Source organism: Chenopodium quinoa, unplaced genomic scaffold, assembly GCF_001683475.1.
Source record: "Chenopodium quinoa cultivar QQ74 unplaced genomic scaffold, ASM168347v1, whole genome shotgun sequence".
NCBI classification, from domain to species: domain Eukaryota; kingdom Viridiplantae; phylum Streptophyta; class Magnoliopsida; order Caryophyllales; family Amaranthaceae; genus Chenopodium; species Chenopodium quinoa.
This window is the reverse complement of record NW_018744235.1, coordinates 129705-156307: the sequence shown is the minus strand read 5'-3', so window position 1 is coordinate 156307 and position 26603 is coordinate 129705. Positions and strand designations below refer to the sequence as shown.

General features: G+C 33.5%; 1 protein-coding gene across 1 annotated transcript in view; it reads left to right on the top strand.

Moving 5' to 3' along the window:
- Positions 1–13909: 13909 nt before the first annotated feature.
- Positions 13910–26603, top strand: part of LOC110694068 — a 54340-nt gene continuing 41646 nt past the window's right edge. The window contains exons 1-2 of the mRNA XM_021871222.1: positions 13910–14175; positions 16120–16246. Coding sequence (XP_021726914.1) covers positions 13910–14175; positions 16120–16246 — 393 coding nt within the window. The remainder of the gene's footprint in view (positions 14176–16119; positions 16247–26603) is intronic.

The following is a 26603-nucleotide window of genomic DNA, read 5'->3' as shown; positions in this document are numbered from 1 at the left end:
CCGCTAGCATTCTAGGCCAATAAAAATGCTCTTGCAGCATAGTTAATGTTTTCGTTATGCCAAAATGTCCCGCTATCCCTCCTCCATGCACTTCTCTTACTATTAATTCTCTAATAGAACACTTAGGCACGCACAAACGATTCCCCTTGAAAAGAAAACCGTCTTGTAAAACATAGGAACCTACGGCCCCCTTGGAACACTCCTCTAGGATTGTAGAGAAATCCACGTCCCCCTTATAGTACTCCTTGATTAACGCGAAACCAAGTAGTTTACAATTCAACACTCCAAGCAACGTGTGTCTTCTAGATAGTGCATCGGCCACTACATTTGCTTTCCCCTCCTTATACTTTGAAGAAAAATTGAAAGCTTGTAGAAACTCTACCCATTTAGCATGTCTAGGGTTCAATTTTTGTTGACCATGAATGTACTTCAAAGCTTCGTGATCACTATGCAACACAAAGTGATTTGGGCGCAAATAGTGACTCCAATGGTCCAATGCTCGCACAATAGCATAGAACTCCTTGTCATAGGTAGAATAGTTCAATCTAGCACCGTTTAATTTCTCACTAAAATAGGCAATAGGGCGCTTCTTTTGAACCAAAACGGCACCAATCCCTACACCACTAGCGTCGGTCTCTACCTCAAATGGTTGTGAAAAATCCGGCAATGCAAGTACGGGTGCTTCACATAGCTTCCTTTTGACCAAATCAAATGCACGTTGGGCTTCCTTGGTCCACTCGAATTTTCCCTTGTCTTTCTTCAAGCATTCAGTCATAGGTGCAACTATCGTGGAAAAATTCTTCACAAATCTTCTATAAAACGACGCTAGACCATGAAACGATCTAACTTCACTCACATTGGTAGGTACGGGCCAAGTCTTGATAGCTTCAACCTTGGATTGATCCACGGACACACCATCTTTGGATACTACATACCCTAGAAACGTCACGCTAGGAACAAGAAAATAACATTTTTCCAATTTTGCGTACAACTTCTTCTCCCTAAGAACCTCCAAAACGCTTCTCAAATGCATTAGATGATCATTGAAATTTTCAGAATAAATTAATATGTCATCCAAGTAAACAACTACGAACCTTCCAAGAAATGGTTTCAACACCTCGTTCATCAATCTCATAAATGTACTGGGCGCATTGGTTAGACCAAAAGGCATGACCAACCACTCATACAACCCCACTTTAGTCTTGAAAGCCGTCTTCCATTCATCTCCTTCCCTCATGCGTATTTGATGATAGCCACTCATAAGATCAATCTTGGAAAATAGCTTTGAACCATGCAATTCGTCTAACAAATCATCAATTCTAGGTATAGGAAATCTATACTTGATGGTTATGTTGTTCACACTCCTACTATCAATGCACATACGCCAACTCCCATCTTTTTTTGGAACTAACAATGTAGGCACGGCACATGGGCTCATACTCTCCTTCACGTAGCCTCTTTGCATCAATTCCTCTATTTGACGTTGCATTTCCTTTGTTTCTTCCGGATTACTTCTATATGCTGCCTTGTTAGGTAGTGGAGCTCCCGGAATAAGATCAATTTGATGTTCAATACCACGAATTGGTGGTAATCCCGGTGGTAATTCACTAGGAAAAACATCACAATACTCTTGCAATACTACTTCTAATTCCACGGGCCTCTTTTCTTGTTTACTTTCATTCACTTGCACATTGTTAGCCACCATAATATATACTATATTGTTGTTGTTGATCTCTTTCTCCAACTCCTTTTCCCCAATTAAATATGCACCTTTTGAACTAGGGTTAATTCTATGATCAACAAGTGGTTTCAATGCATATGATTTTTCCCCCTTTCCTTTTCGAATTATATACACATTTGTCCTACCATTAAACTTGACAAATCTATCATATTGCCATGGTCTACCCAATAAGATATGACAAGCATCCATAGGGCATACATCACATAAAACTTTATCATGATATTTGCCAATTGAAAAGGTGATTAGGGCTCGTTTCGTTACCTTCACGTCACTAGCATCATTGAGCCAATGTAGCTTGTAAGGTTTTGGGTGATCGGTTGTAGGCCACTCTAATTTGTTGATCAAAGTTGTAGACACCACATTTGTGCAACTTCCCGAGTCTATTATTACGTCACACAATCGATCTTCCACCTTGCACCTTGTTAAAAAGATTTTCTCTCTTTGATTCTCTTCAACGGGTATAGGTTTAGAGTGAAGAGCTCTCCTTAGAACCAAGCTCTTTCCTTGCGTTTCACCATCAACCTCTTCGGCACTACCCTCCTCTTCTTCAAAATCACGTTCTTTCTCGACCACAACCTCCATGTCACTATTTCCCTCGCACCTAGCTTTCTCTTCTTCCCATTCTTGAGCCGTCATAGTGCGTTTTGAGTAGCAATTGCTTGCTATGTGGCCAACACTCCCACATTTGAAACATTTTCTATCTTCGGTCACCTTCTTGCTAGCTTCGTTTCTGGGTTTGTTATCTTTAGCATACGGATTAGGAGAAGTCCTATCAAAGGTAGGCTTGTCACTAGCCTTTGTGAACGTGCGTGTGAACGGTTTCACACTTGAGGTCTTCTTGGCCTTGAATTGTCTTTCAACCTTAATGGCCGCCTTGCATACCTCTTCAAACGAATAGTATTCGTGTAATTCAATCTTCTCTTGAACATTTTCGTTCAAACCTGCAATAAAACGTGCTATTTTGTGCTCTAGAATTTCTTCTAAATCACACAAAAAACATAGTTTCTCAAACTCACACAAATAAGCCTCCACGGATTGATTTCCTTGCTTAAAAGTCTGCATCTTGAGATACACTTCTTGCACGTACTCATGGGGCACAAATTGACGCTTCATATATTTCTGCAATTGTGTCCAAGTAGTGATCTTGGATCGTCCCTCCTTGCGTCTCTTTTTCTTGAGATTATCATACCATAAACTCGCATAACCTGTGAGTTTTAATTCAGCAAGTTTGCACCTCTTTCGTTCATCATACTCCTTGTAATCAAAGAGTGTTTCGGCTCTTCTAACCCACTCAAAATATTTTTTGGGGTCTAGCATACTACCATTGAATTCCGGAAAATCTAACCTTATATTTCGGTCATCATCTTTGGCCTTGTTCTTCCGTCTATGCCTTCTAGGTTCATCACTCGAAGATGAATCTTTATGGCGTGATCTACTTGCTTTTCTCCTTTCATATTCGTCTTCACTTGAACTAGAAATTGCAACTGATTTGTTCTTCCTTGAAGATGAAGTTTTGTCACGTTCGTCAAGCCTAGCCAATACTTCTTGCAATTGTTGTGACAATCGCTCTATTTGACGATCCCTCCGCAAGTTATGCGCTTGATCAAGGTTCAAACCCCTTGGAATCCCTGGGATTTCTTCGTCACTCATTGCTCCTACACAAACCAGGTTTGTTTATGCAAAAATCTTGATTAAAAGATCAAATCTTGAAGGAATCTTGAAGCAAACAAAAACCGGACTCCCAACCACAACCCAGTGCAACAACACCAAAAGTTTAAGGCTGTACAGAGTTCGTTACTCAACCAAAAGCTACGAAATTTTATATGGTGATAGCTAGACGTTTTTAGAGACTAATGCAAAAAGAATCACTCAAAAATTCCCAGCCAAACGTTACCAGTTTATTTTCTACCGTAACTGTGCTCTGATACCAAGATGATGTGATTTTTAGTCCGAAAACTAAGCCTCACAAAGATATGAATCTAACCTAATTCTATACAGAAAATTCACCAAGAATTAAGCAAGAAACTTAGATTAATTAATCAAGAATCCACCTAATTAATCAACCTAGGTGATTGTTTTAACTAAAACAAACAAAACAGCAAATTGGAATCCACCAATCAAGAATTTAAGTAATCCAACTTAAACAAAAGCAATAAGAAATATTATTATGAATGTATGATTAAACTTGTATATTATTCGAAGATTACAACCCTATATTTATAAACTCAATCAATTATCCTAATCCCACTTGAATTAGAATTCTAATCCCCTAACAAAAACCCACGGATTGCATAACTTAATCAAGTTTAGATAACTTTGATTTAGTTATTTAATCCTACTTAAACTCTAACTACTCTTAAGATAAAACTTGCCTATTTTATCCTAACTCAAGCTTGCACTCCAAGCTATTATTGACGCCTACTAGACTAAAACAATTCCTAATGCAATTAGAAATCCTAAGTGCTTAAAACAAGAAAAACCCTTTCAAGTGAAAGGTAAAAACTTGTAAGCAAAAACCTAAGAAAGCTTTTAAAGAAACCTTAAAGAACTATCAAGAAGCTTCAAGAACTCCCAAGAACGCCACCATACAAAGCGTGGCTTTGTCTTGATGCCCCCGATAGTAAGTTTGACCTATTGAAGAAGCTTCCAAGTATAGATTCATGCTTTCTTGACTTTCTTGGAATAATTCTTCAACATGCTCATCGTTCACATTGATGCACGCATCAATGGCATTCCTCGAAGTATAGTATCTGATAGGGACTCCAAATTCCTTAGTCACTTTTGGAGAACCCTATGGAAACTTGTGGGTACCAAGTTACTATTTAGTACCTCTCATCATCCCCAAACCGATGGGAAAACCGAGGTCACTAATAAAACTTTGGGTACTTTGTTACGAGGTATTGTGAGCAAAACGCAAAAAGATTGGGACATGAAATTAGCCCATGCGGAGTTTGCTTACAATAGAGCTCATTCCCTAACTACTTCCCGTTCTCCATTTGAAGTAGTTTATGGAGTGAACCCATTTGTGCCGATTGATCTTGTTCCTATGGTTAAGAGTGACATGGTAGAGAAAGATGCTAAAAAGAGGGTGGAAACCTTTCAAAAAACCTGTGAGCAAGTGAAGAAAAGAATTGAGGAGATGAATAAAAAATACCAAGAGCGAGCCAATAAGAAACGCAAACAGCCTATTTTTCATCCCGGGGACTTGGTTTGGGTGCATTTGAGGAAGGAGAGGTTCCCTAAGCTTCGCAAAAACAAGCTTATGCCTCGTTCTGATGGTCCTTTTAAGGTTCTTGAGAGGGTGAACGATAGTGCTTAAAAAATTGAGCTACCAGACAAATTGATGGGTGTTAGTGCGACTTTCAATGTAGGGGATTTATCACCATACTTTGATGATTCAAGTTTGAGGGCAAACTCTTTTGAAGAAGGGGGGAATGATCCAAAGTGGACATCTAATGAACCTGTTGCTTTAGTCTTAAAGACTCTTGGGTTTTTCCCATTCACAAAGAAGGGTGAAATTTTATGCTGCATTTCATGGGAAGATTGAAGATTGGTACACGGTTGGCTAGCATCACATTTTGGACGCATTTCATGACTATTTTGGGCGTGTGGATCCTAGGCCATTTACTATCTATTATTAACTTATGTGCTAGTTAATGTTGCTGAAATAATGCCAAGAATCTAGCTCTTGGCCGGTTGTAATGGGGGGGTTATCAATAGGCTTTATTATGCTTTCATTACTTAGCTTAAATCAAGGCTTAAATCAAGGAGGAAACCATTGGCTGTTGGCCTTTCATTCTTGGACGGTTTCCTTGGCTTTTGGTGTGCTTTTGCTGCTCCTTTCCTCTATAAAAGGGAGAGCAAAACAGAAATTAAGAGGCAGTTTTGAGATTTGATAAAAACCTTGTGTTTATAGCATTTTAACTTAGAGTTTGTCTCAAGTTCAAGTGTTCCCTTATTGCTTTGAGTGAGTCTTGAGTGATAAGCTTAGGAGAGATTGAGTGAGTCTTATCTCTGGCCTAAAACCCCAAAACTTTGAGTGTGTCCTTGAGTTTTGGCCCTTTTATCTTGTTCCATGATATTTGAGTATTCTAACTATAAGTATTTTTAAATCCATCAACCCATATTCGGGAGGGGGTATTTAGATTTAAATCAAATACATTCAACAAAGCTAATTGAATCAAATGAAAGTCAAACAAATTCAAACAAAGCTATTTGAATCAAATGAAAGTCAAATACATTCTACAAAGCTAATTGAATCAAATGAAAGTCAAACACATTCAAACAAAGCTATTTGAATCAAATGAAAGTCAAATACATTCTAAAAAGCTAATTGAATCAAATGATAGTCAAACACATTTAAACAAAGCTATTCGAACAAAATGAGAGTCAAATACATTCTACAAAGCTAATTGAATCAAATGAAATTCAAACACATTCAAACAAAGCTATTTGAATCAAATGAAAGTCAAACCCATTCAAACAAAGTTATTTGAATCAAATATGAATCAAATACATTCAAACAAAGGTTTTTGAATCAAATGAAAGTCAAATACATTCTACAAAGCTAATTGAATCAAATGAAAGTCAAACACATTCAAACAAAGCTATTTGAATCAAATGAGAGTCAAATACATTCAAACAAAGTTAATTAAATCAAATGAAAGTTAAATACATTCTACAAAGCTAATTGAATCAAATGATAGTCAAACACATTCAAATAAAGCTATTTGAATCAAATGAGAGTCAAATACATTCAAACAAAGCTAATTAAATCAAATAAAAGTTAAATACATTCTACAAAGCTAATTGAATCAAATGAAAGTCAAACACATTGAAACAAAGCTATTTGAATTAAATGAAAGTCAACTACATTCTAAAAAGCTAATTGAATCAAATGAAAGTAAAAAACATTCAAACAAAGCTATTTGAATCAAATGAAAGTCAAATACATTCTACAAAGCTAATTGAATAATATGAAAGTCAAACACATTCAAACAAAGCAATTTAAATCAAATGAAAGTGAAATACATTTTACAAAGCTAGTTGAATCACATGAAGGTCAAACACATTCAAACAAAGCTATTTGAATTAAATGAAAGTCAAATACATTCTACAAAGCTAATTGAATCAAATGAAAGTCAAACACATTCAAATAAAGCTATTTGAAACAAATGAAAGTCAAACACGTTCAAACAAAGCTATTTAAATCAAATGAAAGTGAAATGCATTCTACAAAGCTAATTGAATCAAATAAAAGTCAAACACATTCAAATAAAGCTATTTGAATCAAATGAAAGTCAAACACATTCAAACAAAGCAATTTAAATCAAATGAAAGTCAAACACATTCAAATAAAGCTATTTGATCAATGAAAGTTAAACACATTCAAACAAAGCAATTTAAATCAAATGAAAGTGAAATGCATTCTACAAAGCTAATTGAATCACATAAAAGTCAAACTCATTCAAACAAAGCTATTTGAATCAAATGAAAGTCAAACACGTTCAAACAAAGCTATTTAAATGAAATGAAAGTGAAATGCATTCTACAAAGCTAATTGAATCAGATGAAAGTCAAACACATTCAAACAAAGCTATTTGAATGAAATGAAATTTAAATGCATTCTACAAATCTATTTAAATCAAATGAAAGTCAAACACTTTCAAAAAATTTTATTTGTAACAAATTCAAGTCAAATTTATTCTACAAAGCTAATTGAATCAAATGAAAGTAAAACACATTCAAACAAAGCTATTGATGCAAATCACGAAAGTCCTATTAGTCCTAGTCACAATTTTCATCCAAGTCCAAGCACAAGTCCAAGTTACGGTTCATCTAAAGAAGTGATACTTGCGAAATCATTTGAAGACCAAACCTTGGATTCTTTTGCTGCCCATGGTCTGTTTGGTTTTAATCATGGATTTACTTGCTTAATTGCTCATTAAGCACGTTAATTGAAGCATTTTGAACAGCCATTTCAGTTGAGAGGAACTCAAGGAGAAACTTCAATGCATGAATAATGAAAGGGGCGTGAATCAAGGGGGGTTACAAATGCACCTCCAACGGTTTTCTTGCTGAATTTGTGGCTGTTTGCTTAGCTCATTTACATGCGTTTAATAAGGACGTTAAGGGGCATATGAAGACTAAGAGGCTGCTGCACTTAGACTTAATTTAGGCTTAGTTTCATTTTCGTTGTTTAAAGCTTTAATAAATCAGTTTGCTTCTTTAAGTTAAGCAATGATTGTTAGTTCTTTTAGTTGCTTATAAAAGGCATGTAATTGTAGTTTGTAAGGAGATTTTGATCAATGAAAAAGAGCTTTTGCTTGAACTTAAAACTGATTATTTGTTTGTGAAATAACCGGTTTTTGTACCAAGTTAGACTTGAAGAGGTTGAGTGGTTAAGTGAGTAATCCTTCCATACAATTTGAACTTAGTAGGTTGAGTGAGAAATCCTTGCCTTCATATCCTTGTTTGTTAAGTGAGTAATCCTTACAAACCTACACCTAAATTCTACATAAACATACCTAAACCCCAACCTAAAATCAATCCTTTGCTTAAGCTTGATTCATTAACTTGTTTAAACTAATTTCATCTACTAGTTTTTACATCATTTGGCGCGTCAGGTAGGGGGATTGTTTCTGTCCAAATGGATCAAGCAAACCCAAATGAAACCGTTGACCAAAGGAGACTTAGAATTATGGAGGAAAACCAACAAAGGCTCTTGGAAACCATTGAGCAATTACATGGTAATATAATGGCTCTAATGGCTCGTTTGTTGACACAAGAACAAAGGGATGGGCGTCAAAACCCTCCTAGATATGATGACAAGAGTCTAAAGGTGGATGTAGACCTTTTTTATGGTACTCTTGACCCTGAGAAGTACTTGGAGTGGGAGCAATCACTTGAGAGGTACTTTGAGTTCAAAGACCTTGAGGAAGATGAACAAAAGTACAAGATTGCTAAGGTGAAGATAGCCAAGTATGCTGAAACTTGGTTGAAAGGAGTCCAAAGGAAACGAGAGAGCAATGGGAAAACTCGTATTTCTACATGGACCAAGCTTAGGAAGAAACTTAGGGGACTTTTTGTGCCTTCTAATTACAAACAATCCATGTATGTTAAATTGAGTACCTTGCAACAAGGTAGTAGTAGTGTGGAGGAGTACATAAAAGAATTTGAGAAACTTTCCATTGTGTGCGAAATAGAGGAAAATGAAGAACTCAAATTAGGGAGGTTTATGGCTGGTTTGGATAAGGACATTTATGAGAAAGTAGAGGTGCAACCCAATCTGACCTTTGATGAAGCTTGTAAGCTTTCGGTGAAATTTCATAATCAAAGGAAGAAGAAGAAACCTTCGAACTCTTTTGACCCAAAATTCAAACGTCCATTCAATCCACCAAAAGAAAACTCTTCTTTCCCAAATTCCACCAAAAGAAACCCAAGTTCTTTTGACCCAAAAGAGAAAGGCAAAGTTGTTGCCAAAACCGGGGACTTGAGTGACATAGTGTGTTTTAAGTGTCATGGAAGAGGACACTATAAGAGGGATTGCCCTAATACTAGAGCTTTAACCATGAGAGAGCTAAAAAATATGATGGCTCAACCTTTTAGCCTAGATGAGGAGTTAGAGGATGAAAATGTTGTTGAAAATGACCCTTTGGAATCTTATGATTCTAATGAAGAGGAGGAACAAGGTGATGATTGTTTCCCCGAAAAAAACAGTCTAGTCTTGAGGAGAGCTTTACAAATGCAAGTTGAGGTTTAAAGAAACCCTTTGCAAAGAGAGAATGTCTTTTTAACCAAATGCAAGGTTAATGGGGATGTTTGTAACTTAATTGTTGATAGTGGTAGTGAAGCGAATGTTGTATCAAGTGACCTTGTGAAAAAACTTGATTTAAAAACCACTAGACACCCTACCCCTTACAAATTGAGTTGGCTTGATAAGAGTAAAAGTACGGGAGTTAGGAGACAATGCTTAGTAAAATTTCAGATTGGTTCTTATGTTGATGTGATTTTGTGTGATGTCATTCCTATGGATGCATGTCACGTTTTATTAGGAAGACCATGGCAAAGTGATAGAAAATCAATCCATGATGGTCTAACTAATACCTATACTATCACCCACCAAGGCAGCAAGAAAGTGTTGCATCCCTTACCACCACAAAAAAAGATTCCCCAAACACAACTCCCACCACCACAAACGCCACAAAAAGAGCCCAAAAGAAAGGAAATCTTGTTACTTTCTTTCAAAGAATTCGAAAGGACCTTAGAGAAGGAAGATGAGGTGTTTTTGTTGTTTTTTAAGGAGGAGCATGAAGGGTTTATTCAACAAAACCCTAGGTTGGCCGAATTAGTCAAAGCTTATGAGGATGTTTTTCCTAATGAGTTGCCTTTGGGATTACCTCCCATTCGTGGGATAGAACATCAAATTGACCTAATTCCGGGAGCACCCCTTCCTAACAAACCACCTTATAGATGTAATCCCATGGAAACTAAAGAGTTGCAAAAAACAGATTGAGGAGTTAATGCAAATGGGTTATGTGAGAGAGTCTATGAGTCCTTGTGCTGTTCCTACCTTGTTAGTGCCTAAAAAAGATGGAACATGGAGGATGTGTATTGATAGTAGGGCTGTGAACAATATAACCATTAAGTATAGGTTTCCCATACCTAGGCTTGATGATATGTTGGATGAGTTGAGTTGGGCTAGAGTGTTTTCAAAAATTGATTTGAGAAGTGGGTATCACCAAATTCGTATGAGGGAGGGTGATGAGTGGAAAACAGCTTTTAAAACCAAGCATGGGTTGTATGAATGGCTTGTTATGCCATTTGGTTTAACAAATGCCCCGAGTACTTTCATGAGGCTTATGAATGAGATGTTGAGACCCTTTTTGGGGAGGTTTGTAGTTGTTTACTTAGATGATATTCTCATCTATTGTGATGCGTGCATCAATGTGAACGATGAGCATGTTGAAGAATTATTCCAAGAAAGTCAAGAAAGCATGAATCTATACTTGGAAGCTTCTTCAATAGGTCAAACTTACTATCGGGGGCATCAAGACAAAGCCACGCTTTGTATGGTGGCGTTCTTGGGAGTTCTTGAAGCTTCTTGATAGTTCTTTAAGGTTTCTTTAAAAGCTTTCTTAGGTTTTTGCTTACAAGTTTTTACCTTTCACTTGAAAGGGTTTTTCTTGTTTTAAGCACTTAGGATTTCTAATTGCATTAGGAATTGTTTTAGTCTAGTAGGCGTCAATAATAGCTTGGAGTGCAAGCTTGAGTTAGGATAAAATAGGCAAGTTTTATCTTAAGAGTAGTTAGAGTTTAAGTAGGATTAAATAACTAAATCAAAGTTATCTAAACTTGATTAAGTTATGCAATCCGTGGGTTTTTGTTAGGGGATTAGAATTCTAATTCAAGTGGGATTAGGATAATTGATTGAGTTTATAAATATAGGGTTGTAATCTTCGAATAATATACAAGTTTAATCATACATTCATAATAATATTTCTTATTGCTTTTGTTTAAGTTGGATTACTTAAATTCTTGATTGGTGGATTCCAATTTGCTGTTTTGTTTGTTTTAGTTAAAACAATCACCTAGGTTGATTAATTAGGTGGATTCTTGATTAATTAATCTAAGTTTCTTGCTTAATTCTTGGTGAATTTTCTGTATAGAATTAGGTTAGATTCATATCTTTGTGAGGCTTAGTTTTCGGACTAAAAATCACATCATCTTGGTATCAGAGCACGGTTTCGGTAGAAAATAAACTGGTAACGTTTGGCTGGGAATTTTTGAGTGATTCTTTTTGCATTAGTCTCTAAAAACGTCTAGCTATCACCATATAAAATTTCGTAGCTTTTGGTTGAGTAACGAACTCTGTACAGCCTTAAACGTTTGGTGTTGTTGCACTGGGTTGTGGTTGGGAGTCCGGTTTTTGTTTGCTTCAAGATTCCTTCAAGATTTGATCTTTTAATCAAGATTTTTGCATAAACAAACCTGGTTTGTGTAGGAGCAATGAGTGACGAAGAAATCCCAGGGATTCCAAGGGGTTTGAACCTTGATCAAGCGCATAACTTGCGGAGGGATCGTCAAATAGAGCGATTGTCACAACAATTGCAAGAAGTATTGGCTAGGCTTGACGAACGTGACAAAACTTCATCTTCAAGGAAGAACAAATCAGTTGCAATTTCTAGTTCAAGTGAAGACGAATATGACAGGAGAAAAGCAAGTAGATCACGACATAAAGATTCATCTTCGAGTGATGAACCTAGAAGGCATAGACGGAAGAACAAGGCCAAAGATGATGACCGAAATATAAGGTTAGATTTTCCGGAATTCAATGGTAGTATGCTAGACCCCGAAAAATATTTTGAGTGGGTTAGAAGAGCCGAAACACTCTTTGATTACAAGGAGTATGATGAACGAAAGAGGTGCAAACTTGCTGAATTAAAACTCACAGGTTATGCGAGTTTATGGTATGATAATCTCAAGAAAAAGAGACGCAAGGAGGGACGATCCAAGATCACTACTTGGACACAATTGCAGAAATATATGAAGCGTCAATTTGTGCCCCATGAGTACGTGCAAGAAGTGTATCTCAAGATGCAGACTTTTAAGCAAGGAAATCAATCCGTGGAGGCTTATTTGTGTGAGTTTGAGAAACTATGTTTATTGTGTGATTTAGAAGAAATTCTAGAGCACAAAATAGCACGTTTTATTGCAGGTTTGAACGAAAATGTTCAAGAGAAGATTGAATTGCACGAATACTATTCGTTTGAAGAAGTATGCAAGGCGGCCATTAAGGTTGAAAGACAATTCAAGGCCAAGAAGACCTCAAGTGTGAAACCGTTCACACGCACGTTCACAAAGGCTAGTGACAAGCCTACCTTTGATAGGACTTCTCCTAATCCGTATGCTAAAGATAACAAACCCAGAAACGAAGCTAGCAAGAAGGTGACCGAAGATAGAAAATGTTTCAAATGTGGGAGTGTTGGCCACATAGCAAGCAATTGCTACTCAAAACGCACTATGACGGCTCAAGAATGGGAAGAAGAGAAAGCTAGGTGCGAGGGAAATAGTGACATGGAGGTTGTGGTCGAGAAAGAACGTGATTTTGAAGAAGAGGAGGGTAGTGCCGAAGAGGTTGATGGTGAAACGCAAGGAAAGAGCTTGGTTCTAAGGAGAGCTCTTCACTCTAAACCTATGCCCGTTGAAGAGAATCAAAGAGAGAAAATCTTTTTAACAAGGTGCAAGGTGGAAGATCGATTGTGTGACGTAATAATAGACTCGGGAAGTTGCACAAATGTGGTGTCTACAACTTTGATCAACAAATTAGAGTGGCCTACAACCGATCACCCAAAACCTTACAAGCTACATTGGCTCAATGATGCTAGTGACGTGAAGGTAACGAAACGAGCCCTAATCACCTTTTCAATTGGCAAATATCATGATAAAGTTTTATGTGATGTATGCCCTATGGATGCTTGTCATATCTTATTGGGTAGACCATGGCAATATGATAGATTTGTCAAGTTTAATGGTAGGACAAATGTGTATATAATTCGAAAAGGAAAGGGGGAAAAATCATATGCATTGAAACCACTTGTTGATCATAGAATTAACCCTAGTTCAAAAGGTGCATATTTAATTGGGGAAAAGGAGTTGGAGAAAGAGATCAACAACAACAATATAGTATATATTATGGTGGCTAACAATGTGCAAGTGAATGAAAGTAAACAAGAAAAGAGGCCCGTGGAATTAGAAGTAGTATTGCAAGAGTATTGTGATGTTTTTCCTAGTGAATTACCACCGGGATTACCACCAATTCGTGGTATTGAACATCAAATTGATCTTATTCCGGGAGCTCCACTACCTAACAAGGCAGCATATAGAAGTAATCCGGAAGAAACAAAGGAAATGCAACGTCAAATAGAGGAATTGATGCAAAGAGGCTACGTGAAAGAGAGTATGAGCCCATGTGCCGTGCCTACATTGTTAGTTCCAAAAAAAGATGGGAGTTGGCGTATGTGCATTGATAGTAGGAGTGTGAACAACATAACCATCAAGTATAGATTTCCTATACCTAGACTTGATGATTTGTTAGACGAATTGCATGGTTCAAAGCTATTTTCCAAGATGGCTCATTTCATACCTTGTCACAAAGTGGACGATGCTATGAAAGTGGCGGAATTGTATTTCAAGGAAGTGGTGAGACTACATGGGTTGCCGAACAGTATTGTGAGTGATCGTGATACAAAGTTCATGAGTTTCTTTTGGAAATCACTATGGAAGTTGGTGGGAACGAAGCTGTTATTTAGTACATCATATCACCCGCAAACGGACGGACAAACGGAGGTAACAAATCGAACTCTTGGTGTGCTTCTACGTGGACTAGTGAGCAACACACAAAAAGATTGGGATATTAAGCTTGCTCATGCCGAGTTTGCTTACAATAGATCACCTACTTATGCCACAAAACACACACCATTCGAAGTTGTTTATGGTGTCAATCCAAAAATGCCCATTGATTTAATTGAAATTCCAAAAGGGGAAGTGATTCATAAGGATGCCGAGACTAAAATCAAGTACATGATAAAGCTACACGCACAAGTTAGAGCTAGGATTGAACGTGTCAATGAACTCTACAAAGCACGAGCTAACAAGAACAAAAAGCCACAAAGTTTTGAAGTTGGCGACTTGGTGTGGCTACACTTGAGAAAAGAGAGATTTCCTAACAAACGAAAGAATAAATTGATGCCAAGAAGTGAGGGGCCGTTCAAGATTATTGAGAAGATCAATGAGAATGCATATAAGCTTGAATTGCCGGGAGAATATGGTGTAAGCGCAACATTTAATATTGGGGATTTGGTGAAGTATTTGCCAGATGGTGCTATTGAAGATTTGAGGGCAAATTCTTTTGAAGAAGGGGAGGATGATGCGTGCATCAATGTGAACGATGAGCATGTTGAAGAATTATTCCAAGAAAGTCAAGAAAGCATGAATCTATACTTGGAAGCTTCTTCAATAGGTCAAACTTACTATCGGGGGCATCAAGACAAAGCCACGCTTTGTATGGTGGCGTTCTTGGGAGTTCTTGAAGCTTCTTGATAGTTCTTTAAGGTTTCTTTAAAAGCTTTCTTAGGTTTTTGCTTACAAGTTTTTACCTTTCACTTGAAAGGGTTTTTCTTGTTTTAAGCACTTAGGATTTCTAATTGCATTAGGAATTGTTTTAGTCTAGTAGGCGTCAATAATAGCTTGGAGTGCAAGCTTGAGTTAGGATAAAATAGGCAAGTTTTATCTTAAGAGTAGTTAGAGTTTAAGTAGGATTAAATAACTAAATCAAAGTTATCTAAACTTGATTAAGTTATGCAATCCGTGGGTTTTTGTTAGGGGATTAGAATTCTAATTCAAGTGGGATTAGGATAATTGATTGAGTTTATAAATATAGGGTTGTAATCTTCGAATAATATACAAGTTTAATCATACATTCATAATAATATTTCTTATTGCTTTTGTTTAAGTTGGATTACTTAAATTCTTGATTGGTGGATTCCAATTTGCTGTTTTGTTTGTTTTAGTTAAAACAATCACCTAGGTTGATTAATTAGGTGGATTCTTGATTAATTAATCTAAGTTTCTTGCTTAATTCTTGGTGAATTTTCTGTATAGAATTAGGTTAGATTCATATCTTTGTGAGGCTTAGTTTTCGGACTAAAAATCACATCATATTGTACAAATGAGGAAGATCATTTGAGGCACTTGGAAGAAATCTTTAGAACTTTGAGGGAGAAAAAATTGTATGGGAAGTTGGAGAAGTGTCATTTTTTGCTAACCGAAATTGTTTTTCTTAGTTACATTGTTTCAGGAGATGGAATCAAGGTGGATCCAAGCAAAATAGAAGCCATTGCTTCGTGGCCTATCCCAAAAACCATAACTGAAGTTCGTTCATTTCATGGACTAACCTCTTTCTATAGAAGGTTCATTAAGAACTTTAGTACCCTTATGGCTCCTATCACCGAGTGTACAAAGAAAGGAACCTTCCAATGGAACCCTCAAGCCCAAGAGGCGTTTGAACTAGTGAAAAAAAAGATGTGTGAGGCACCTGTTTTAGCCTTACCTGATTTCATGAAACCCTTTGAAGTTGAGTGTGATGCAAGTGGGAAGGGAATAGGGGCTGTCCTAATCCAAGAGAAAAAACCCATTGCCTACTTTAGTGAGAAATTGAGCCAAGGGAAATTGAACTATTCCACTTATGACAAAGAATTTTATGCCATGGTTCGAGCCTTAGATCATTGGTCACATTATTTGAGGCCACAACCATTCATCTTGCATTCGGATCATGAGTCTTTGAGGTTCATACATGGCCAAAAAAAATTGAATGCTAGGCATGCTAAGTGGGTAGAGTTCCTTCAATCCTTCAATTTTGCTACGAAATATAAGCAAGGGAAAGCCAACATTGTGGCTGATGCTTTGTCAAGGAGGCATACCCTACTTGGAATCATGGAAGCTAAGGTCCTTGGTTTTGAAATTATGAAAGAAGCTTACAAAGATGACCATGAACTTATGGAAATCATTGAAGCTTGCAAACATGGAGTAAATGGTCAATTCGTGATGGTGGATAGTTTTCTTTTCAAAGGAAACAAACTTTGTGTTCCTAAAGGGGCAATTCGTGACTTATTGATAAGGGAAGCTCATGGAGGAGGCCTTGCTGGTCATATGGGTATTCAAAAGACCCTAGAGATCTTGCAAAGTCATTTTTATTGGCCAAAGATGCTAGCTAACGTGCACCAAATCCTAGCTAGATGTTCTACTTGGCAAAGGGCTAAAATGACCTTTCATAGAGGTGAATACAAGCCTTTGCCAATTCCCGAAAGACCTTGGGAGGATTTGAGTATGGATTTCATCATGGCCTTGCCTAGAACAGCTCGTGGAAAAGATTCAATCATGGTGGTTGTTGATCGATTTTCGAAGATGGCCCATTTCATTGCTTGTAAAAAAGTGGATGATGCTTATAACGTGGCTCAATTTTTTTCAAGGAGGTGGCTAAGTTACATGGTTTGCCTAGAACCATTGTTTCAGATCGTGATACAATGTTTGTGAGCCATTTTTGGAAGTCATTATGGAGGCTCGTGGGTACCAAGCTACTTTTCTCAACTAGCCATCATCCACAAACGGATGGTCAAACTGAGGTGGTGAATAGAGTTCTTGGAACATTGCTGCGTGCCTTAGTGAACAAAGGAGGGAAAGATTGGGATCTAAAGCTAGCTCATGCTGAATTTGCTTACAATAGAACTCCAAGTAAAACCACGAAGTACTCACCATTCGAAATTGTTTATGGGGTCAATCCTTATGTTCCTATTGATTACATTGCAATTCCTAAGGACAAATTTGTTCATGGGACAGCCAAGGAGCATGTTGAGTTCATGATGAATATTCATAAAGAAGTAAGGAAGAACATTGAGAAAGCTAACGAGTCCTACAAGAAGCAAGCAAACAAACACTTGAGCAATGTGAGAAAATTCGAAGTGGGTGATCTTGTTTGGATTTTTCTTCGAAAAGAAAGATTCCCTAAGCAACGAAAGCACAAGTTGATGCCAAGGGCAGAGGGTCCTTTTCAAATCATGGAAAGAATCAATGATAATGCATAAAAAGTTGATCTTGGAGGGCAATTTGGAGTTTCATCAACTTTCAATATTGGTGACCTAGCTCCTTATTTAGAAGATGACGAGTTGAGGACAACTCCTTTCGAAGAAGGGGAGGATGATGCAAATCACGAAAGTCCTATTAGTCCTAGTCACAATTTTCATCCAAGTCCAAGCACAAGTCCAAGTTACGGTTCATCCAAAGAAGTGATACTTGCGAAATCATTTGAAGACCAAACCTTGGATTCTTTTGCTGCCCATGGTCCGTTTGGTTTTAATCATGGATTTACTTGCTTAATTGCTCATTAAGCACGTTAATTGAAGCATTTTGAACAGCCATTTCAGTTGAGAGGAACTCAAGGAGAAACTTCAATGCATGAATAATGAAAGGGGCGTGAATCAAGGAGGGGTTACAAATGCACCTCCAACGGTTTTCTTGCTGAATTTGTGGCTGTTTGCTTAGCTCATTTACATGCGTTTAATAAGGACGTTAAGGGGCATATGAAGACTAAGAGGCTGCTGCACTTAGACGTAATTTAGGCTTAGTTTCATTTTCGTTGTTTAAAGCTTTAATAAATCAGTTTGCTTCTTTAAGTTAAGCAATGATTGTTAGTTCTTTTAGTTGCTTATAAAAGGCATGTAATTGTAGTTTGTAAGGAGATTTTGACCAATGAAAAAGAGCTTTTGCTTGAACTTAAAAACTGATTATTTGTTTGTGAAATAACCGGTTTTTGTACCAAGTTAGACTTGAAGAGGTTGAGTGGTTAAGTGAGTAATCCTTCCATACAATTTGAACTTAGTAGGTTGAGTGAGAAATCCTTGCCTTCATATCCTTGTTTGTTAAGTGAGTAATCCTTACAAACCTACACCTAAATTCTACATAAACATACCTAAACCCCAACCTAAAATCAATCCTTTGCTTAAGCTTGATTCATTAACTTGTTTAAACTAATTTCATCTACTAGTTTTTACATCAGCTATTTGAATCAAATGAAAGTAAAATACATTCTACAAAGCTAATTGAATCAAATGAAAGTCAAACACATTCAAACAAAGCTATTTGTATCAAATAAAAGTCAAATACATTCTACAAAGCTAATTGAATCAAATGAAAGTCAAACACATTCAAACAAAGCTATTTGAATCAAATGAAAGTCAAATACATTCTACAATGCTAATTGAATCAAATGAAAGTCAAATACATTCAAACAAAGCTATTTGAATAAAATGAAAGTCAAATACATTCTACAAAGCTAATTGAATCAAATGAAAGTCAAACACATTCAAACAAAGCTATTTGAATCAATTGAGAGTTAAACACATTCAAACAAAGCTATTTGAATCAAATGAAAGTCAAATACATTCTATAAAGCTAATTGAATCAAATGAAAGTGAAACACATTCAAACAAAGCAATTTAAATCAAATGAAAGTTAAACACATTCAAACTAAGTTATTTAAAATCAAATGAAAGTGAAATGCATTCTACAAAGCTAATTTAATCAAATGAAAGTCAAACACATTCAAACAAAGCTAGTTAAATCGAATATGAGTCAAATACATTCACACGAAGCTATTTAAATCAAATGAAAGTCAAATACATTCTACAAAGCTAATTGAATCAAATGAAATTCAAACACATTCAAACAAAGCTATTTGAATTAAATGAAAGTCAAACACATTCAAACAAAGTTATTTAAATCAAATGAAAGTGAAATGCATTCTATAAAGTTAATTGAATCAAATGAAAGTAAAAAACATTCAAACAATGCTATTTGAATCAAATGAGAGTCAAACACATTCAAACAAAGCTAATTAAATCAAATAAAAGTCAAATACATTCTATAAAGCTGATTGAATCAAATGAAAGTTAAACACATTAAAACAAAGCTATTTGAATCAAATGAAAGTCAAACACATTCAAACAAAGCTATTTGAATCAATTGAGAGTTAAAGACATTCCAACAAAGCTATTTGAATCAAATGAAAGTCAAATGCATTCTACAAAGCTAATTAAATCAAATAAAAGTCAAACACATTCAAACAAAGCTATTCGAATCAAATGAAAGTCAAATACATTCTACAAAGCTAATTGAATCAAACGAAAGTCAAACACATTCAAACAAAGCTATTTGAATCAAATGAAAGTCAAATACATTCAACAAAGCTAATTGAATCAAATTAAAGTCAAAACAATTCAAACAAAGCTATTTGAATCAAATGAAAGTCAAATACATTCTACAAAGCTAATTGAATCAAATGAAAGTCAAACACATTCAAACAAAGCTATTTGAATCAAATGAAAGTAAAATACATTCTAAAAAGCTAATTGAATCAAATGATAGTCAAACACATTTAAACAAAGCTATTCGAACCAAATGAGAGTCAAATACATTCTACAAAGCTAATTGAATCAAATGAAATTCAAACACATTCAAACAAAGCTATTTGAATCAAATGAAAGTCAAACCCATTCAAACAAAGTTATTTGAATCAAATATGAATCAAATACATTCAAACAAAGGTTTTTGAATCAAATGAAAGTCAAATACATTCTACAAAGCTAATTGAATCAAATGAAAGTCAAACACATTCAAACAAAGCTATTTGAATCAAATGAGAGTCAAATACATTCAAACAAAGTTAATTAAATCAAATGAAAGTTAAATACATTCTACAAAGCTAATTGAATCAAATGATACTCAAACACATTCAAATAAAGCTATTTGAATCAAATGAGAGTCAAATACATTCAAACAAAGCTAATTAAATCAAATAAAAGTTAAATACATTCTACAAAGCTAATTGAATCAAATGAAAGTCAAACACATTGAAACAAAGCTATTTGAATTAAATGAAAGTCAAATACATTCTAAAAAGCTAATTGAATCAAATGAAAGTAAAAAACATTCAAACAAAGCTATTTGAATCAAATGAAAGTCAAATACATTCTACAAAGCTAATTGAATATTATGAAAGTCAAACACATTCAAACAAAGCAATTTAAATCAAATGAAAATGAAATACATTTTACAAAGCTAATTGAATCACATGAAGGTCAAACACATTCAAACAAAGCTATTTGAATCAAATGAAAGTCAAATACATTCTACAAAGCTAATTGAATCAAATGAAAGTCAAACACATTCAAATAAAGCTATTTGAATCAAATGAAAGTCAAATACATTCTACAAAGCTAATTGAATCAAATAAAAGTCAAACACATTCAAATAAAGCTATTTGAATCAAATGAAAGTCAAACACATTCAAACAAAGCAATTTAAATCAAATGAAAGTCAAACACATTCAAATAAAGCTATTTGATCAAATGAAAGTCAAACACATTCAAACAAAGCAATTTAAATCAAATGAAAGTGAAATGCATTCTACAAAGCTAATTGAATCACATAAAAGTCAAACTCATTCAAACAAAGCTATTTGAATCAAATGAAAGTCAAACACGTTCAAACAAAGCTATTTAAATGAAATGAAAGTGAAATGCATCCTACAAAGCTAATTGAATCAGATGAAAGTCAAACACATTCAAACAAAGCTATTTGAATCAAATGAAACTCAAACACGTTCAAACAAAGCTATTTAAATGAAATGAAAGTGAAATGCATTCTACAAATCTATTTAAATCAAATGAAAGTCAAACACTTTCAAAGAATTTTATTTGCATCAAATTCAAGTCAAATTTATTCTACAAAGCCAATTGAATCAAATGAAAGTAAAACACATTCAAACAAAGCTATTTGAATCAAATGAAAGTAAAATACATTCTACAAAGCTAATTGAATCAAATGAAAGTCAAAAACATTCAAACAAAGCTATTTGTATCAAATAAAAGTCAAATACATTCTACAAAGCTAATTGAATCAAATGAAAGTCAAACACATTCAAACAAAGCTACTTGAATCAATTGAGAGTTAAACACATTCAAACAAAGCTATTTGAATCAAATGAAAGTCAAATACATTCTATAAAGCTAATTGAATCAAATGAAAGTGAAACACATTCAAACAAAGCAATTTAAATCAAATGAAAGTTAAACACATTCAAACAAAGTTATTTAAAATCAAATGAAAGTGAAATGCATTCTACAAAGCTAATTTAATCAAATGAAAGTCAAACACATTCAAACAAAGCTAGTTGAATCGAATATGAGTCAAATACATTCACACAAAGCTATTTGAATCAAATGAAAGTCAAATACATTCTACAAAGCTAATTGAATCAAATGAAATTCAAACACATTCAAACAAAGGTATTTGAATTAAATGAAAGTCAAACACATTCAAACGAAGTTATTTAAATCAAATGAAAGAGAAATGCATTCTATAAAGTTAATTGAATCAAATGAAAGTAAAAAACATTCAAACAATGCTATTTGAATCAAATGAGAGTCAAACACATTCAAACAAAGTTAATTAAATCAAATAAAAGTCAAATACATTCTATAAAGCTGATTGAATCAAATGAAAGTTAAACACATTAAAACAAAGCTATTTGAATCAAATGAAAGTCAAACACATTCAAACAAAGCTATTTGAATCAATTGAGAGTTAAAGACATTCCAACAAAGCTATTTGAATCAAATGAAAGTCAAATGCATTCTACAAAGCTAATTGAATCAAATAAAAGTCAAACATATTCAAACAAAGCTATTCGAATCAAATGAAAGTCAAATACATTCTACAAAGCTAATTGAATCAAACGAAAGTCAAACACATTCAAACAAAGCTATTTGAATCAAATAAAAGTCAAATACATTCAACAAAGCTAATTGAATCAAATGAAAGTCAAACAAATTCAAACAAAGCTATTTGAATCAAATGAAAGTCAAATACATTCTACAAAGCTAATTGAATCAAATGTAAGTCAAACACATTCAAACAAAGCTATTTGAATCAAATGAAAGTCAAATACATTCTAAAAAGCTAATTGAATCAAATGATAGTCAAACACATTTAAACAAAGCTATTCGAACCAAATGAGAGTCAAATACATTCTACAAAGCTAATTGAATCAAATGAAATTTAAACACATTCAAACAAAGCTATTTGAATCAAATGAAAGTCAAACCCATTCAAACAAAGTTATTTGAATCAAATATGAATCAAATACATTCAAACAAAGGTTTTTGAATCAAATGAAAGTCAAATACATTCTACAAAGCTAATTGAATCAAATGAAAGTCAAACACATTCAAACAAAGCTATTTGAATCAAATGAGAGTCAAATACATTCAAACAAAGTTAATTAAATCAAATGAAAGTTAAATACATTCTACAAAGCTAATTGAATCAAATGATAGTCAAACACATTCAAATAAAGCTATTTGAATCAAATGAGAGTCAAATACATTCAAACAAAGCTAATTAAATCAAATAAAAGTTAAATACATTTTACAAAGCTAATTGAATCAAATGAAAGTCAAACACATTGAAACAAAGCTATTTGAATTAAATAAAAGTCAAATACATTCTAAAAAGCTAATAGAATCAAATGAAAGTAAAAAACATTCAAACAAAGCTATTTGAATCAAATGAAAGTCAAATATATTCTACAAAGCTAATTGAATAATATGAAAGTCAAACACATTCAAACAAAGCAATTTAAATCAAATGAAAGTGAAATACATTTTACAAAGCTAATTGAATCACATGAAGGTCAAACACATTCAAACAAAGCTATTTGAATCAAATGAAAGTCAAATACATTCTACAAAGCTAATTGAATCAAATGAAAGTCAAACACATTCAAATAAAGCTATTTGAATCAAATGAAAGTCAAACACGTTCAAACAAAGCTATTTAAATCAAATGAAAGTGAAATGCATTCTACAAAGCTAATTGAATCAAATAAAAGTCAAACACATTCAAATAAAGCTATTTGAATCAAATGAAAGTCAAACACATTCAAACAAAGCAATTTAAATCAAATGAAAGTCAAACACATTCAAATAAAGCTATTTGATCAAATGAATGTCAAACACATTCAAACAAAGCAATTTAAATCAAATGAAAGTGAAATGCATTCTACAAAGCTAATTGAATCACATAAAAGTCAAACTCATTCAAACAAAGCTATTTGAATCAAATGAAAGTCAAAAACGTTCAAACAAAGCTATTTAAATGAAATGAAAGTGAAATGCATTCTACAAAGCTAATTGAATCAGATGAAAGTCAAACACATTCAAACAAAGCTATTTGAATCAAATGAAACTCAAACACGTTCAAACAAAGCTATTTAAATGAAATGAAAGTGAAATGCATTCTACAAATCTATTTAAATCAAATGAAAGTCAAACACTTTCAAAGAATTTTATTTGCATCAAATTCAAGTCAAATTTATTCTACAAAGCTAATTGAATCGAATGAAAGTCAAACACATTCAAACAAAGCTATTTGAATCAAATGAAAGTCAAATACATTCTAAAAAGCTAATTGAATCAAATGATAGTCAAACACATTTAAACAAAGCTATTCGAACCAAATGAAAGTCAAATACATTCTACAAAGCTAATTGAATTAAATGAAATTCAAACACATTCAAACAAAGCTATTTGAATCAAATGAAAGTCAAACACATTCAAACAAAGCAATTTAAATCAAATGAAAGTCAAACACATTCAGATAAAGCTATTTGATCAAATGAAAGTCAAACACATTCAAACAAAGCAATTTAAATCAAATGAAAGTTAAACACATTCAAACAAAGTTATTTAAAATCAAATGAAAGTGAAATGCATTCTACAAAGCTAATTTAATCAAATGAAAGTCAAACACATTCAAACAAAGCTAGTTGAATCGAATATGAGTCAAATACATTCACACAAAGCTATTTGAATCAAATGAAAGTCAAATACATTCTACAAAGCTAATTGAATCAAATAAAATTCAAACACATTCAAACAAAGCTATTTGAATTAAATGAAAGTCAAACACATTCAAACAAAGTTATTTAAATCAAATGAAAGTGAAATGCATTCTATAAAGTTAATTGAATCAAATGAAAGTAAAAAACATTCAAACAATGCTATTTGAATCAAATGAGAGTCAAACACATTCAAACAAAGTTAATTAAATCAAATAAAAGTCAAATACATTCTATAAAGCTGATTGAATCAAATGAAAGTTAAACACATTAAAACAAAGCTATTTGAATCAAATGAAAGTCAAACACATTCAAACAAAGCTATTTGAATCAATTGAGTGTTAAAGACATTCCAACAAAGCTATTTGAATCATATGAAAGTCAAACAAATTCAAACAAAGCTATTTGAATCAAATGAAAGTCAAATACATTCTACAAAGCTAATTGAATCAAATGAAAGTAAAACACATTCAAACAAAGCTATTTGAATCAAATTAAAGTCAAATACATTCTAAAATGCTAATTGAATCAAATGATAGTCAAACACATTTAAACAAAGCTATTCGAACCAAATGAGAGTCAAATACATTCTACAAAGCTAATTGAATCAAATGAAATTTAAACACATTCAAACAAAGCTATTTGAATCAAATGAAAGTCAAACCCATTCAAACAAAGTTATTTGAATCAAATATGAATCAAATACATTCAAACAAAGGTTTTTGAATCAAATGAAAGTCAAATACATTCAACAAAGCTAATTGAATCAAATGAAAGTCAAACAAATTCAAACAAAGCTATTTGAATCAAACGAAAGTCAAACACATTCAACAAAGCTATTTGAATCAAATGAAAGTAAAACAAATTCAAACAAAGCTATTTGAATCAAATGAAAGTAAAATACATTCTACAAAGCTAATTAAATCAAATGAAAGTCAAACACATTCAAACAAAGCTATTTGTATCAAATAAAAGTCAAATACATTCTACAAAGCTAATTGAATCAAATGAAAGTCAAACACATTCAAACAAAGCTATTTGAATCAAATGAAAGTCAAATACATTCTACAATGCTAATTGAATCAAATGAAAGTCAAACACATTCAAACAAAGCTATTTGAATAAAATGAAAGTCAAATACATTCTACAAAGCTAATTGAATCAAATGAAAGTCAAACACATTCAAACAAAGCTATTTGAATCAATTGAGAGTTAAACACATTCAAACAAAGCTATTTGAATCAAATGAAAGTCAAATACATTCTATAAAGCTAATTGAATCAAATGAAAGTGAAACACATTCAAACAAAGCAATTTAAATCAAATGAAAGTTAAACACATTCAAACAAAGTTATTTAAAATCAAATGAAAGTGAAATGCATTCTACAAAGCTAATTTAATCAAATGAAAGTCAAACACATTCAAACAAAGCTAGTTGAATCGAATATGAGTCAAATACATTCACACAAAGCTATTTGAATCAAATGAAAGTCAAATACATTCTACAAAGCTAATTGAATCAAATAAAATTCTAACACATTCAAACAAAGCTATTTGAATTATATGAAAGTCAAACACATTCAAACAAAGTTATTTAAATCAAATGAAAGTGAAATGCATTCTATAAAGTTAATTGAATCAAATGAAAGTAAAAAACATTCAAACAATGCTATTTGAATCAAATGAGAGTCAAACACATTCAAACAAAGTTAATTAAATCAAATAAAAGTCAAATACATTCTATAAAGCTGATTGAATCAAATGAAAGTTAAACACATTAAAACAAAGCTATTTGAATCAATTGAGAGTTAAAGACATTCCAACAAAGCTATTTGAATCAAATGAAAGTCAAATGCATTCTACAAAGCTAATTGAATCAAATAAAAGTCAAACACATTCAAACAAAGCTATTCGAATCAAATGAAAGTCAAATACATTCTACAAAGCTAATTGAATCAGACGAAAGTCAAACACATTCAAACAAAGCTATTTGAATCAAATGAAAGTCAAATACATTCAACAAAGCTAATTGAATCAAATGAAAGTCAAACAAATTCAAACAAACCTATTTGAATCAAAAGAAAGTCAAATACATTCTACAAAGCTAATTTAATCAAATGAAAGTCAAACACATTCAAACAAAGCTATTTGAATCAAATGAAAGTCAAATACATTCTAAAAAGCTAATTGAATCAAATGATAGTCAAACACATTTAAACAAAGCTATTCGAACCAAATGAGAGTCAAATACATTCTACAAAGCTAATTGAATCAAATGAAATTCAAACACATTCAAACAAAGCTATTTGAATCAAATGAAAGTCAAACCAATTCAAACAAAGTTATTTG